This window comes from Hylaeus anthracinus, unplaced genomic scaffold (assembly GCF_026225885.1).
Source record: "Hylaeus anthracinus isolate JK02 unplaced genomic scaffold, UHH_iyHylAnth1.0_haploid 12001, whole genome shotgun sequence".
In the NCBI taxonomy this organism is placed as follows: domain Eukaryota; kingdom Metazoa; phylum Arthropoda; class Insecta; order Hymenoptera; family Colletidae; genus Hylaeus; species Hylaeus anthracinus.
Genome location: NW_026534348.1, coordinates 15088756 through 15104397, shown reverse-complemented (window position 1 = coordinate 15104397; position 15642 = coordinate 15088756). Strand labels below are relative to the sequence as shown.

The following is a 15642-nucleotide window of genomic DNA, read 5'->3' as shown; positions in this document are numbered from 1 at the left end:
GAGACGACAATTCTAGTATTAAAATGTTTTAATGGGTAAACAAGTGTAAAATATTCCCTTCTCAGAATATTGCATCAGTAGAATGTTAAATTTGTAAACAAATGTTTTTAGAAAATTTGATGGAACTCTAAATATCGAAACAACTCGTGTAACATGTTACCAGTAGTGCAAAGATAGAATGACGTTAACGATTTAAAATTGAGTGCTGAAACGTCAACATAGGACTTCCATTCGAAACTAAAATCGTTGACCACAGACTAAATGATTTACAACTTTGATTGTACTCGTTAATTTCCTTAAGATCACTCCCATTCTTTGTATTGTTCCCGCTACAGGTAGGGGTCAATTCGTTAGGACCGAAGGGACTATGACTTTTAAAACCCCTAATGCAATCCGTTCGTGTTCGATTAAAAATGTCACGTTTACTTTTTTAAACGCGGAGCTGAAATGCACTCGATACAGTACCATCGGACAGGCTCTCGCATAATGTTTTTAAAAAGTCGATAATAACGTTAAGTGTTGCCTTTTAAACTACAAAAATGTTTCCGACTCTCAACAAGCGGAAAACGAAGTTTTCCAGGTTTGGGTTCGAGCCCGTGGGCGTAGCTACTTTGTGTCAGATGTTGACGATGACAGGGGGTCCTAATCAGAGCGAGTGCAAGTCGGACCACGCCTACTACGCTACAGGTTACGTTGTAATATTAATTTCCATGCTTTTGGTGTTTGTAAGGATTCGTAATACATTCGATTAAAATTAATTTTAATAGAAATAGTAGGTTCGGAAAACTTACCTCCGTCGCTGATTTCGAAACCTACAAACTGAAGAGCAACGCTGTAATTAACGAAAATAGAACTGGTTGTTTCGCACAACAACGGAAGTGAATTAGAGCGAGGGTGCCCAAGGGATCGTCGAGAGTTCTCGCAGGGTTCTACGGATTAGTGGTCGTCGAAGACAGATTACAAAAGAAGATTTCGTAAAAAGGATGAAATCTGAAAATCGTGGCACGGGCGTGGGGATTTCGGGACCATGCTCCGTCACTGTTCAGGCAAAAACCACGTCTTAGGATTAGATTACTGATTTACCCTGGCCTCACCGAAAGGCGTTGTCTTAGAATAAGTAGGATAATCGTAAGCAAATTTTCGGACGACCCTTTCCGTTGGACACCGATCAACGAGGCGACCTCGTTTCTCGCAATTTGCACCTAGAAGCCGCAGGGTTCCAGTATTCCCAGGTTACCTGCGGCTTCCGTTACGTTCGTGCTGGACATTCACGACAGAATCCACGCTTTTGCAAGGGTATCCGAAAACGGAGGATCGTTCCAGGATCAATCAACAAGCTCCAGTGGTCGTGTTTGATGAAACTTCGCTGGATGCATTGTAAATGTTATTCATTTGTCAAGGTATACTTTTAGCGAACTTTAATTCTTTATTTACGAAAGATTAGTATATTACATGAAGACTTAGTATTTTTATCCATGTAGAGTTGATGTTCAAACTGACATAAATTGAATGCCGACCATACCTACGAAGAATTCTTTTTTTATTAATGCTATTGAACCTACGAGGACTTATTGTTAGTTAAACTTAGTTGTTGGTCACCTCGATATTTACTAGTTAGAAATCCAGCTGACACTAGATAGTGCGAACTTCACGTTTCGACTTTTCCATTCCAACTACCAGTACGTGCTACCAGACCTTGCCTTTCCAGCATCTTCGAGAAGATGATCAGCAACTGGTTGGCGATGGACTCCAGCTGGCTGAGGCCGCGAATTAAACATTTCTCTGGCAAACAGAGGAGAAATGATCCGAGCTGTTCAGCTTTTTAGATAAATGGAAGATTAATCACGATCCCGAAAAATTCGCGTACACCTGAAGACGCGGTAAATAATCCACGCGGGAGTGACGGAGAGCGGAAGAAATATCCCGCCAGTTGGATCGAAACCGTGTGCGTTGGAGTGAGCTGGAGAAAACGAAAGACAGACAAAAGGATGGACATACGGGGCGACGGCGAGATGAACAGAGAGAAACAGCGGATCGGATAGAAGGAGGAAGACTCCGTTTGGGAGGGGGTAGGAGGAGGTGGAAAAAAATCCGGGGATTTACGCGGAAAGGGCAAAATATTCCCCGCCCAGGCCTCATTCAACCCCCGAGTGCGGGGTGGCTTTGGGTGAGAAGCGCGCGCCCTCATTGGCGGGGAGGCTAATATGGCGGTGTTAGGGGTTGCGAGGTGGGGCGGCTGTATGCGATATTAAGGGCTGCTTTCATGTCCGACGAGCCAGTTCGTGGTGCGCCGTCGATTGACGCATTTTCTTTTTCCCAAAGCCGGAGACTACCCGCGTGCTACGATCCTCAGTTTCTCATCTATGGTCTCCGCAGTCGTATCCTCTTCGCACGTGAGTCTAACCTCTTCGTATCGCTCTTCATTCGCACCCTGAGCGCGCCAACAACGTTTTTTCGCGGGGCTCCATCTGTCCGCGGGAATTACGATTTTCGTCGGGATCTCCGGAGATTGTCTCTCGACCAGTGATCTGTCGTGCACCGAACGCCGCATCCGGTTGCCCCACGGCACGGCTGCAACAGTGACTTCCGGCTCTGACAAGCATGGCGCAAACATACAAACAGAAGATGAACGTGTACAGCATCGACCAGATCCTGGGACACGCGAAGGACGAAGGTACGTCTTGCATTGCTGACGGTGTCAATTTTAGCACCCTTGTTTACATTAGTTTGTTAAAATAGTGGTTGTAAGATTTGATGCTCGTATGACGAATGTTGGGCTCTGTGTGATATACATCTTTGGAGAAATATGAGTGACACACTCGTGTGTAATATGAACTAAGTCCATTTCTCGACCGAAAAGCTGAAAAAAAAAATATATATATATTTAATCTTGTATAATGACATTGGTGACATTAACTTTTAGAAAATATCCTGTATGGATGTGTTTGGGAGTGTATGAATATATTGTACACCCGTAGGGCTCTCTTTCGCTTTATATCTGAGTAGAGTTCGTCAGGGGATCATGAAATAAAACAAACGTACATGCATGGATGTGTCTGTATATGTTTGTTGGGCCCCGTTTTACTGTATATCGGTAGAGTGACAGTGACGGCGACTGTGGTATAATTGTTATTTTGCAATTAAACTTGTGAGAAGTACGAAAATTCTGAATGTATGAACTTGCTTTCGTGTGTATGATGGAACGGAGTTTTAGATTTAAAAAAAACTACCTCATTTTAAAATGAGATACCTGGGAGCATGTAATTTTTTAATATGACTTAACATTAAGAAACTCAGATGATAATTAATACAATTTAAACAAGAGAAAATAGTACATTCGCTCGACGACCAACGAGGCGATCCCGTAATGTTTAGAGCAACGATTGCGAGCGCTAAGCGTTGATTTGCTCGGCGGTAATAAACCGTCGCGTAATATTGCATTGTTATCTACTATCTAATATCGTTAAGCAAACTAAGGTCTCATTTACCAACATTTTATTGCCCTGGCATCGATCCGGTCGCGATTGCGATAAAAAAAGAATTTCCTAGCTGAAACAAAGTGGGTTATCTGCGTTAACCCATCGTCCACCGCATCAGATACGGTAATTGTACGCCAATTTAGCAAATGGTGTTTTACCGATTTTCGAAATCGCTGTCTTCGATCGGATCGATCCGAAATTCGAGCCACGAGGGAAGCGGTACCGCGTTCGTGGGAAATACGTGCGTCATCGTACGTTATCGTTGACACTTTTTCGCGTCTCGTTCGCCCGTTAGTTAATTGCCGTGAGCATACTAAAAGGCTAATTAGGTCGGGGGTTCGAATCTGCGGCGACGATCAGCTCTACGTGAATTTACGACGTGACTTATAGCACGCGAACGCTGCATGTGCACGCTTGTTTGCCACTCACGTTTCCCTACGGCGGACGCAAACCCAAGGGCACGCAATTATTTCATTAAAATTTTCCGACTATGGGTTAAAGGAATTTCTCAAGAAACCACGATTACGTTTAACGAATCTAATTTCCACTTTGACCGCCAAGTGGACGGTTTCGCGACGAATTACATCGTTTTCCGTGCAAAGTCGACGGATGTAAATATTGTCGTTTTAATTACGCATTAGCATAAGTGACTCTTACCCTTTATCGCAGAAAATGCGAATCATTTTTTTTTTTATGTAATATTTATCTCTATTTTTATATTATTCTATGCATTATCTCCTTTGTATTCTAGTATTAATTAAGTGAGCCTAGGTTCCATCTTCATTTTCACTACTTTTCCATTGGCGTAACTATCACGTTTTTCTGTTATTTTCTATTGCTAGAAATCACAACAATTATGATTTCTTTATTAAAAGGATACGGCTTAAATTGCTTAACTTGCAAAAATCGCACTGAAAACACACAAGTGGTTGAAGATTAAAAGAGAATCGGCCAGCTGGAATTATGACAATATAAATTGTGCGAAGCTGGCGCGTATCAGAAAGAATGTCGCGTCCACGGGTTAAAACTAGACGTAACAATTAACGCGGGGCAAGGCAACAGTTTTTCCTCTGTTCTTGGTTTACGGAAGGGAGGTGGGGCAACGTATGCGCTTAAATTGTCCCCACGACCCAAGGGTGTGTAGCGTATTTACGATCCACGAAGACTTTAACTCGATCGTCTCCCAAACGCTGTAGAAAATTAATAAACTTACGTAAACCTACACTTATTAAATTTCCATGAAGAAAGTTGCGCACGCCAATTTTTTGCTCAAACGATTATCCCGTGGAGTTTAACGACGAACGTATTACCCCGTAAACCCTCTTAAGGATTTTATTAGATTTCCCAGCGTAAAGTCCGGACCTTGTATAATCCGTTCCAGCGAAGTATATCTTGTCCACGGAGACACGTTACGAGTTGTTAACGCGTTTAATGCCTGGCCAGTTTTCTACGTACATTCTTACCAGCTGTGGAATTTCCATCGGCAGAAGCCGATTATAGTTGAATATTGTTTGTGAAATTAAAATTAAAAAAATTATGACTCGCGAGAATTTTTAGCATGTAAGCTGTGATTACTTGTATTTGGAAACACAGGGTACATCCAGGGGGATTAAAGACTCGAAACTACTCGAACTTGCGGAAACAGGTGCGCCAGTAATGTCGCCCTGCATTAACCGACTTACCTAACCCCAGAGATACAGATAAGACACCTACGGGAGGGAAAAAGGGATTCTTTCGTGCCAGTTATCGTTCGAACGATCGAATTTCACGTATACTACGAATCGATTACGCTGGTACGCTCCTGTGTGCGTGTAGAATTTCACGATACACGAAGGTATACAAGTAGGAACACCGTCCATGATCACTGTGTACAGGTGGACCGATTATTGGTCCGGCCCGAGTGTGGCGCGCAGAAATCAGGATGTGTTTGCGGATTTCGAGCGTACAGTCGTCTAACATAATTAATGCGTCTGATAATACCTGAGTATTGAATGTACGCTGATGCATCGGGACTCGCTTACAGATCGACGCGCTCGGGGTCACGGGTCGTCAAAAGGGACATGTAATCGAGAGATTTCGTACTCAGAGGTCGATTATCGATGCAACCTGCGACAAACGAATCGAGGCGAATTAATATTTCCACGAGCTGGTCCCACGAATACCCAATTAGGAGGCGGGAGGGGGGGGGGCTATTAATTTGGGACGCTAAAGAGAGTCGTTCCTTCATGAATTTTTCCTTCGAACACCTTTTATCGGGAAATGAGAATTTTTAGTTTGGGAAGCTAAAAAGAAGCGGTTCTTCGTGCTTCTTTATAATATTTTAGTTTTGTTTAATGTTTGTACATTCTTATGGTCATTCTTTAAGAAGCATTTAATTTTTTGCTTCGAAAGAAATAGGAGCTTCTAGTATGGAAATCTGAAAAGTTCCTTCGTAATCAACACTGTTCATTAATTATTTCTTTGTACGTATCGTTTAAGCCACAATAACTTCTTTCATCGTTTTTAATAAATTCCGTTAACGAACTTTCAGCAAGCAAATTATAAAAATAAATGTAAAACTCTCAGATTTAACACGAGTGACCGCGTCAAATTTTCAAATTCGATCCAGAGTGCTCCAGGAACAACAAGCGAATTTCATATCGTAATGGCGAGGTTTAAGCGATAAATACCTTGAACAAAGAGGCAGAGAGGCTCGCTCGGAGTCGATCTGAACGGGGCATGTGGTCATCACCGGGGGCACGGTAAATAAATCTTTAATTTCGCGCCGTGAACTGCCTTCAGCGGGCCACCCTCCCCAGGACCAACCCCTATCGGTGGGTCCCATAGATTTAATAAAAAGCAGCGGAGAGTTAGGCATCAAGTGGGTGCCCCATTGTGCCCTAGCATGAAAACATAAAAATCTCTCTATTCACCGTGGATTATCCCGACGTTTGTTTGCGTAAATGTTAGTGCGATTACGTGCACACGTACGCGTGTAACTGTGCAGGGTCCGTCACCCTCTCTCTCCATCGTACGGAGCCAATGTGCGTGTGCCGTTCGAACGATTCGCATCATCGTGAACCTACGCAACTGCCGGTTAGAGCGGCACCGAAAAGTAGGATTAACGTTATTACACACGAGTAGTAAATGCTCGTCTAATTAGTTCAAGCAAACGTGTGTAAGGGGTGGATGGAAGCCGGCACCCGCCGTGGAAGAGGGTGAGACGGACATTGAAACTCTGTAAGCCAGCGTCGGTGGTCGTTATCGCGTTATTATCTAATTTCCTCGAGTAATTTTGGTTCGTAGCGAAATCTAAATTGTCGTGTATCTAATTAGATAGATTGAAATTGAATTGAATCGACGTTTACGACGAACTCGGGTGTTTCGTCTACCACGCCGAAGTGAATTTTAACCATTTCAAGGTCCACTGGACGCTGTGATGTACTTGAATTGCTTTTCGGAGATTATTTTCTAATGTGGAAGAATGAATTCCACGAAGTAATAAATGTCACGGGCCAATTAGCGCGAGGACGTCTCGCGCGATTAGTCTGGCGGAGGACGTTATAAATAGATTGACGTTAATGTAATACGGGGAATGATAAGATAGATGTTGATGCTGCGAGGATTTATGGTGGTGCTTCTATCGTTAGATAGTATATTTTATGTAACAAGGTTACTAAATATTACTGGTGTTGTGGCGAATGTGAAAGTTAATCAAAATGATATGGAATATCAAGAATAACTTAGGGAAAATACGTAGAATATTAATTAGATTATTGTAATATGTGTTTACGGGGGTAACGAACTATTCCATCGAAATAATTATGATTTTTCACGTCCGTACTTTCGTCGATTGATGCTCATCTAAAAATAATCGCGAAATTTGTGTACACGAGATATCCCGTTACAGAGAGAAAGAGAGCTGTAATATGCGCTCGTATTAAAAAGCACACCCCTTTGCCGGGTGGTGATAATCAAATGAGGTACCTTCATTTCCTCTTACCGTTTTAATATCTCCCGGATTATTCTCTGATTTTCTATAGAATTTATTATGCAGCACTGGCTGGTTTTTATGCGGAAGAATTATGAACGACCGTGTCTCCCTGCCATTCTGTATTATTAATAACGATAATTTTGGGTTTCTGTGAATGTTCCATCCACTGTCGGACGTGCACGCCACGAATACAAATTTTTAAATTTGCCTCACTTCTGTCTATTCGCGTTTAACCCTTAGAAGCCTCATTTTTCAAATTAAAGTTAAAAAAAATATCAATGTATTCATTATTTGAACAATTTCGACAGGTGACGTTTATTTTTTTAACTTTTGTTCAAAAGAACATTACGCAATGGTAACATACGTACAGCCAAATATTAAAAACAAACTGATTGCAAGTGTAGAATTAGATTTAAAAATCCAGTATCGAAAGTTAGGGCATTTAAGGGTTAAGATTGTAAACCCAACGCCAGCAATAATCAAAAATAAAATTTAATGCAAGTACAATTTTTATAATCAAAACTAAAGCAACAATGAATCTCTGTCAACCGAGTGTAGCTTGAAAAATTCCCACCGCATCCAATGTCCACGAGTCCCTCCTATCGCATTACCCCTCGTAACTTTAAACCGCTGGTAAGAAGGCGATTGTTGCCCCCCGTCACGAAGGATACGCGGCAAAAACGCACACTTGGCGACCGTAGTTTGCTCTAATGAGCCTTCGAGCCTGTATCGATGCACCCGTGAGCGCAGAGGAACGGAAAGCGACCAGCAATGAGACACGGCAAATAGCAAACGAAGAGGGGGCGAGAGAAGGGTCGAAGCCAGCGCGTGTTTCACGGCTACGGGTTGCAAGGGATGCATCACATAAGAGGCAGGGGGAGGGTGGTGGTGGACACCATGGGGGGGGGGGGGGCAACAGTGTACGACATGCACTCGTGATATTTGCTAATCACTGACGGCAACGGTTTTTAAGTACTATCGAGCGTGTAGGTATAATGTACAGGCTCGCATCGATGCGTCATATTTCATATACGGGCCGCGGATGTGCAAAAAAATGAAGCGCCGGGTGAGGCTTAAAATTGGCAAATCCGCCGATCGGACATCATCGGCGTATCGGGGCGTGCATCGGGTACAGCCGATCGTTGCGCGGCTTAAAAATGAAATTGCACCCACACCGACCCCGCAGCATCTCCAAACCCACCTCTGCTCCTCCCTCCCGTGTCCATCAATCCCTCTGATGGACCCACTCCTCGTCGCTTGCACCGTGTGTATCAGCGAAACATCAATTTCGTTTTGGCAGTGCGGGACGATTTGGCTTAATCGCCTCGATCCTCTCTTGCACTCGAGCCATCGAAGGCATCGGGCGATCGTTTGATACCGCGTTTCCGAACTTCAATGCGCACCACCGTGCCCTTTAACGTCCATTCGTTCGTGTCTCTGGCGAGCCAATCGCGTATTTAAGGGCGAAACATCGCGTTTCTCCGTTGAGAGGAGGGTTGCCCTTTGACGCCTTTCATTTTGTTTCTGAGATCATTCCGCGATCGTACGCTAAGTGAGAAAGTGAGCGTTCGATGATAGGGGCGGCTCCGTTCTGCAGGGGAATTAGCGGCGGCAAAAGTACCTAAAGGAGGTGGCTGGTCGTTCTTTTTAGGCTCGTGGCGTCTTGGTACTTGATACAATTTTATCGATGTTAATGATTCTGTGATTGATTAATATTTGATTAAATTTTACCTTCGATCGTCTTGGAGTGAATAATTTTTCGAGAAATCTTCAGTGTGGTAATGCACTACTTGAATTAACCCTTTGCATTTTGCGTCATAACTACATAAAACAGTCTAACTTTGGATAGTCTAACTTTGGTCGTTTTTGGTATTATTAGACTTGATTAAAAATTCTTATAGTTTTCTTGAAGCCTTGACACCACTGCAAACATAAATTCTTTATAAAGGATTTATGTTTGCAGTGGTATCACTAACAAAATTTGTTAGACTTACGAATTCGAGTGGAAAGGGTTAATTAATTTCGCTGTCCTTATCTTTTTAATCAACGCAAGGAAAGTAAGTTTCTTGTTATTCGAATGTCTTTTAGCTTCCCTTATTGAATAAGATTCTATTGAATCATGTACGAGTCGTAGTTTGAAGTTTGAATGGAACAAATTGACACCGTATGGGGATGCGAGCCAGCGATGAATTATATTCCTTGTCCTTGTTTCCAGATCACGCGACATCCTCTGATGCGATCGGCGATGGCGGAGACACGGAACTCGGTCATTTGAGCGATCACCAGATAAACGATGCCCTGCACGATCCCTTGAATCTAGGCGAGTCAGACAGGCCACGCAAGGTCCGAAGGTCCCGTACCACCTTCACCACCTATCAGCTGCACGAGCTCGAGAAGGCATTCGGGAGTACACAGTATCCGGACGTATTCACCAGAGAGGAGCTGGCGATGAGGTTGGACCTCTCCGAGGCCAGGGTTCAGGTGAGTTACTCCATACAAATACCCTCGAATACCCTTATCTATTTTTAAGTTTGTTTAACCAATTGGTAGTCCCAAACTTCCTTCAGTTTCTGCAACTTATTATAGAATTTAAAATGAGTTTAAAATTCTTTCGTGACTCGTCTGACCTCATACGTGGTCAAACTACTTGCAACCTGATTTTACCTCTACTTTTCCTAAAAAAGAATAGTGGATGAAAAATGTTTAAAATCTGTGAGTCTACGAAGAAAAATATAATTTAAAGGAATGAATATGTTTATTATAAACAATATATACAGCATTGTGCCTGTAAATAGGACGAGCACGCGTGGACAGGCCCACGAAAACTTCAACTCGCGAGTCACACGCGCTTAGTACACACTTTGTCGAAACCCAAATTTCTTCAAAAGGGAAATTCTCCAGGGAGAAATTTTGATTTCACGGTTCTCGTTCTATTTTTGGCACGTAGAATCATTAAAAGCAGGATCATCGAGATTAAGCCTGCGAACATTTTCGTTTCGCGGAGCGCGCTCGAAGGGAACGGTGGATTTTTGGTCTGCGAGTAGTTCGATAAATCGTAGCCCCAGAAGCCACTTAAAATTGTCTTTAAACCCTTGCACGCGCGCTAGTAGCTTTTCAAGCATGATATTCGAACACGGAGAAAGCCGGCGCTGAGTGAGCCGCAACCTCAGCGTGGGCCTCTCAACTAATTACACACTATTGTACCGAAAATCTGCCGCTCCTCTTCGACGTCTGTAATTTCGAGCAAAACGCGCCATACCATGCCCCGATGTTACGAGGATTAATTTCATACGAGCCAGTCAAACAGTAAAGAGCGTACGGGGTCGTAATCTGCTTTGAAATTATTTACCAGTCCTGCTTTTTAACGGCTGTGAGAGAGAGCCAGGTGCACGCGTTTCGACGTCAATAAAAAAAAAAAAAAAAAAAAAACAAAGAGTTGAGGGATGAAGGGAGTGAGCGAAAGAAGTACGAAAACGGATTAACATGTACAATTGTAATTTACCTGCGATACATTTATAAAGCAGACGTGATACTATCAGACACGCACACATTCGCGCGATGTTTTAATATTTTTCGTTTTCACCCCCCCCCCCCCCCCGTTTAAACAATACAGATACATTTTTCGCGCATTCCATATACATTTTTATACGCGCATCATGGTCTCGATCGATTATACCTCCAGGTAAAAACGATAGGCGAACGAGGTGTCCTCGATTTCAACAGCGTTTTAATCTGCTTGACATTTTTTTTTTATTCCCCATTCTCGGTAGGCGCCGGTGTGTGCGTCTATGCTTGTTTCGTTTTAAGTGCGTCGGGACGCGCAAGAACGTTAGCCGCAACAAAGTGCTAATCCGAACAGAAAAAATCGGCCCTGCCCCATTAACAAATGCATTCTCATTAAAATTGAAATATTAATAAATAGAACACGAAAATGTATCAAGTATACGAAACAATGGCTTTCAACTTACTTTCGAATCGATCGAGACAAGCCTAACAAAATGAAAGTTTTTCGGTGGGGGAGGATACCTTTCGAAAAGAAACCACGACAGAGGGTCGACGAGCGACGCTCTCGTTTCATCGCGGCTCGAACTCTCGATCCTCCCGGGTGGCGTCGGTTGCAATGATCGCGCGCGATAAATACCACCTTTCCCCCACGTTCGTTTGTATTATCAACCTGATCGTCCGCGAAACGAGCACGGGTTACGTGACGTGGAATCGTCGCACGTCGACAACTGGCACGCCGGGTATTGGCGGCTCCGCCATAAATTATGACTTTTCCATGGATGGAAATCGGTTACTCGATTAGCGTAACCGTTCCCGACGCCCTCGCGCTGGTACGCAACAAAGCGAGACGTCTGGGCGCGAGTAAGAGGGAGCGATAACGGAGATAGAAGAAGGGTAGGAAGAGGATCGAGAAAGAGCACCGTACGCGATTCTATGTAGGGTTGTGTACGTATATAGCACCGGTGGAGAAGGGTCGTGGATGGAGCCGTCGTCGAAGGGTGGCGCGGAGTTGAAAAGAGACAGAGAGCATTCCGATTGGCCCATTGTGGTACAGCCAAGCGACAATGCCGGCAATTGGCCGTCGCTCGACAAAACCGCTAAATGATCCGCCGCGGCGCAGTGGTGCCACGGCCACTTTATTTCAATCTAGGAAATCCTCCGCTACTCCTCCCTCGCCGCCCTCAATTCCAGATGCGAAATTACCCATTTTTCGGTATTAATGGCCGGCCGATGTATCGCGTTCGATCGACGATCGGACCCCCCCCCGATAGTAATGGAATCGCGAAACGTTTCTGCCCGCTTCCTATTCCGCGTTACGCTCCTATCGCGGACTCGCTTTCCCTTTTCCCAACTCTCCAATCTGCGTTTTCTGGTCACACCAAGGTTTTTAAAACGTGTCTGGATGTAAGAAAAAAATGCTTCATTTTTTCCCGACCGTTTCTTTACTTAACAGGAACCCGTGAGCTTTCACCTTGGCAATATAGCTTTTACTTTTTGCATTTTCTTCTACTGTGTGTAGTTAATACTTCGCCTCAAATGCGAAGCTATCTTAACAAAGATTCAAACAGTCGCGTTTTTTTGCTAGAACAGAAGAAAATTGGAAGATTGAACAAGCAAGAGCGCGAACAGGAAATTTGCGGCGGAGATGGTGGAAACGTTACACTGAGATTGTGTGGGGCCACGATGGGGGGATTAAAACTTTCGGGTTCGCGCTGGGTCGCTTAAACGACGCGCTGCAAGGTTTGCGAGCACTTAGGCGTTAGCGGGGTATTCAGGAGCGATTAAATAATTAACAGCAATTAGGCAATTGAATTTCCCACACCGGCCTCGCGACGTTCCGTCCCCCGTTTCCCTCGCTGCTCCAACTGAACGCTCTCAGTCACTTTCAAACTTCCCTCGATTTTCAGCCTTTGCTCAACGATATTCTTACTTGCTCTTTAAATATCCCCACATATTTCAAGACTTCACAGTTTTATTCTCGTCTTGCCAACAAATTTGTGTTCTAAACAAACAACTCCCATTTCCTGGATCAACGTAGATTACAGAAATTCTATGTTTTCGAGGATCTCAAAACAGAAAAAGGATAGTTAGGATCTTAGGTACCTTGAGTTTTACTTATAAGAGATTCTTTTAACCCTTATGGGCCCGTGTAACTTTCAAATCACATGCTAATGTATCGAGATTCAAATGGTATTAATTTACCAAATAATTTTAGTTTTTTCACAAGATAATGTATACGTCTTAATTATATAATGTCTCTGGTAACTGATAACAATATTGATGGTGGTTGGCAGCACCATAAACTGGAAATATCAAACTAATCCCTTGCAAATTGTTTGCAGAAAAAAAAATTCGGCCCATAGGAGGTTAACATACTGGGCGTTTCTAAAAGATCGTGTAGCCCGCTAAAAGGTGTCAGCAAAGTAAAGATACCAACAGTCCAAACTCTACAGTACCGTTCTCGTCTTGACAATAAATTTATATTTCAAATAAACATCCCCCTCTTCCTGGATCAACGCAGATTACAGAAATTCTATGTTTTCGAGGGTCTCAAAACAGGAAAAGGATACCTAGGATCTTAGACACCTAGAATTTTACTTATTATTCAGAAAAGAGTTTCTCCGAACAAACTGGCTATTTTCAAAAGATCGTGTAGGCTTTAAAAAATATCAACAAAGTAAACATATCACCAGTCCTAGGATTAAAGGCATCAGCAAAGTATTAGGTTGTCTGGGAAATCCATGTCGATTTTTGATAGGTAGTCTGAATGTATCGGAATGGTTAAAAACAAATAACCATGAAAAGGTTGTGGAACAAAATAGTACCTACGTAATTCAATAGATACATATCAAAATTTAGATGTGCCTTTGAATTTTTCTTAAAAATTAGCACGAACTTCCTGGACAACCCAATAAATGTACCAACAATCCCAGGTCTGAAGATGCTAGCAAAGTTCCAAAAGCATTTATCCAACCTGCACTGTAAAATAAATTTCTTAAATATCGAGTACTTCGATGTCACCAACATTTTCCCCAATTGGAGAGGCTCCGAAGGAGAAGGAGCCCGTGGATCCACGCGTATCGGATCGATGGCGGATGACCGACGTCGGCTGAAAAGCACTGGATTCTCCGCACAATAGAGGCAGGATGTAAAATGCAATCTCTCAGTCTCTTTCTCTGTCTCTTTCGCGGGGTCTGTCGGTGGCCACGAAAAATCAGAGCAGCTCAGGCGGAAAGCGAAAGCATTTATATGGCAACGGGGCCAGCAGCGGCAACGGCGTGCCAGGGGTTTGGATGGTAGGCGGGGGGACGAGGGCAGGGGTTGCTGCCACTTAGGGGTACGGAGGAAATCAGGATAATTGTTAACAATTAGCTTAATCAACCTCGAGAGCAAGCTTTTGTTAGGTGCCTCTGATACGGCTGGCTAGGGGGTTCTCATGCGTCGCTGGCGTATTTTCTTCATGAGAAATAATTCGATGATTTCGCGCGACGATTGTTCTCCTCGTTCATGGACGAGAGAGAGGGATAAAGAGTTGCAATGTTCAAAACGCGATGGAATGAATTTTCAAAGTGACGGGGGTGTGAAGCCGCGTGAGAGTTGGGGGATGAAGAATATCCTAATTCTGGTAGCCATTGTGCTTTGTATTACGAGTGTGTGGTTCAATGTAAGCAGTGTAGGTGCTGTTTTCTTGTAAGAAAAATTTTATGGAAGTGTCTTTAATGGAAAACGATGAGAAAGGTTTTATAAAAAGTTGTTAAGGTATTAATTGTAGTATTATTGAAATGATTGCAAGCACTGAAGGGAACTTACCGATAGTAAAATTGAGAAATCGAAGACGAAATATTAATCGAGTTCTCTGATCTATACGATTTCAGGTTTGGTTCCAAAATCGACGCGCGAAATGGCGGAAGAAGGAGAAGGCCCTTGGTAGAGACACCAGCTACATGCACGTAGAACAAAGCGGTGAGTAGGAACTCGGACTTTTATTTATTTTAAACAATCCTTATAAGAATAAACTGTTTAAATTAAATTTTAATCGGAATGAAATCTGGCGTAGAAACAGTTGCGTGATCATTTTAATAAACTACCCTTTCACATCTTCCATTGCGGAAGAACTTTCTCGTCCCGGGGAATGAAAAAAACGTTCCTTGCGCTCGGTTGCAACGCTATGAATCGCGTGGCCTGTTTGTTAATATGCGAGGAACCGAGGCGCGAGGAAAGTTACGAAGGGTAGATGCAATCGGCGCCAATTACATCTAATTTCAGTGTCGGCCATCGTCGCCGTCGCATGCGAACGATGCGCGACGGAAGCTTGACCGTTTAATTTTTCATGAACCGGTCTGTCCGTGTGCTCGACCAAACTTATTCCTATGCCACTGGCGATCTCGGGGACAAGCAGATTAATTTCGTCTGGGAGCTACAGACTGATTTTTCCTCTACCTGCTCACAGTGCTTCCTTCGGAATTCATTTATTTATTTCACTCTTTTATTTCACTGCAATTTCCCTTGGCTGATTATGTTTGTTAAACTTGAAATTTCAGGAGAATCAGGCAAATTCCTAGACGTAGACCTTACCAGAGTTTACAGACAATACAAGATTGAGTTTAACCAGTCGTGACGTCTACATTTGTCTATACACACAGTCAGTTCCATTATTACTCGTACCACCTGTGTCTATTACAAGAA

General features: G+C 43.2%; 1 protein-coding gene across 1 annotated transcript in view; it reads left to right on the top strand.

Moving 5' to 3' along the window:
* Positions 1-2285: 2285 nt before the first annotated feature.
* Positions 2286-15642, top strand: part of LOC128891061 (aristaless-related homeobox protein-like) — a 14986-nt gene continuing 1629 nt past the window's right edge. Inside the window, 3 exon segments of the mRNA XM_054150238.1 lie at positions 2286-2674; positions 9668-9933; positions 14832-14919. Of these exon segments, the coding sequence (XP_054006213.1) occupies positions 2602-2674; positions 9668-9933; positions 14832-14919 (427 nt within the window). The 5' untranslated portion in view covers positions 2286-2601.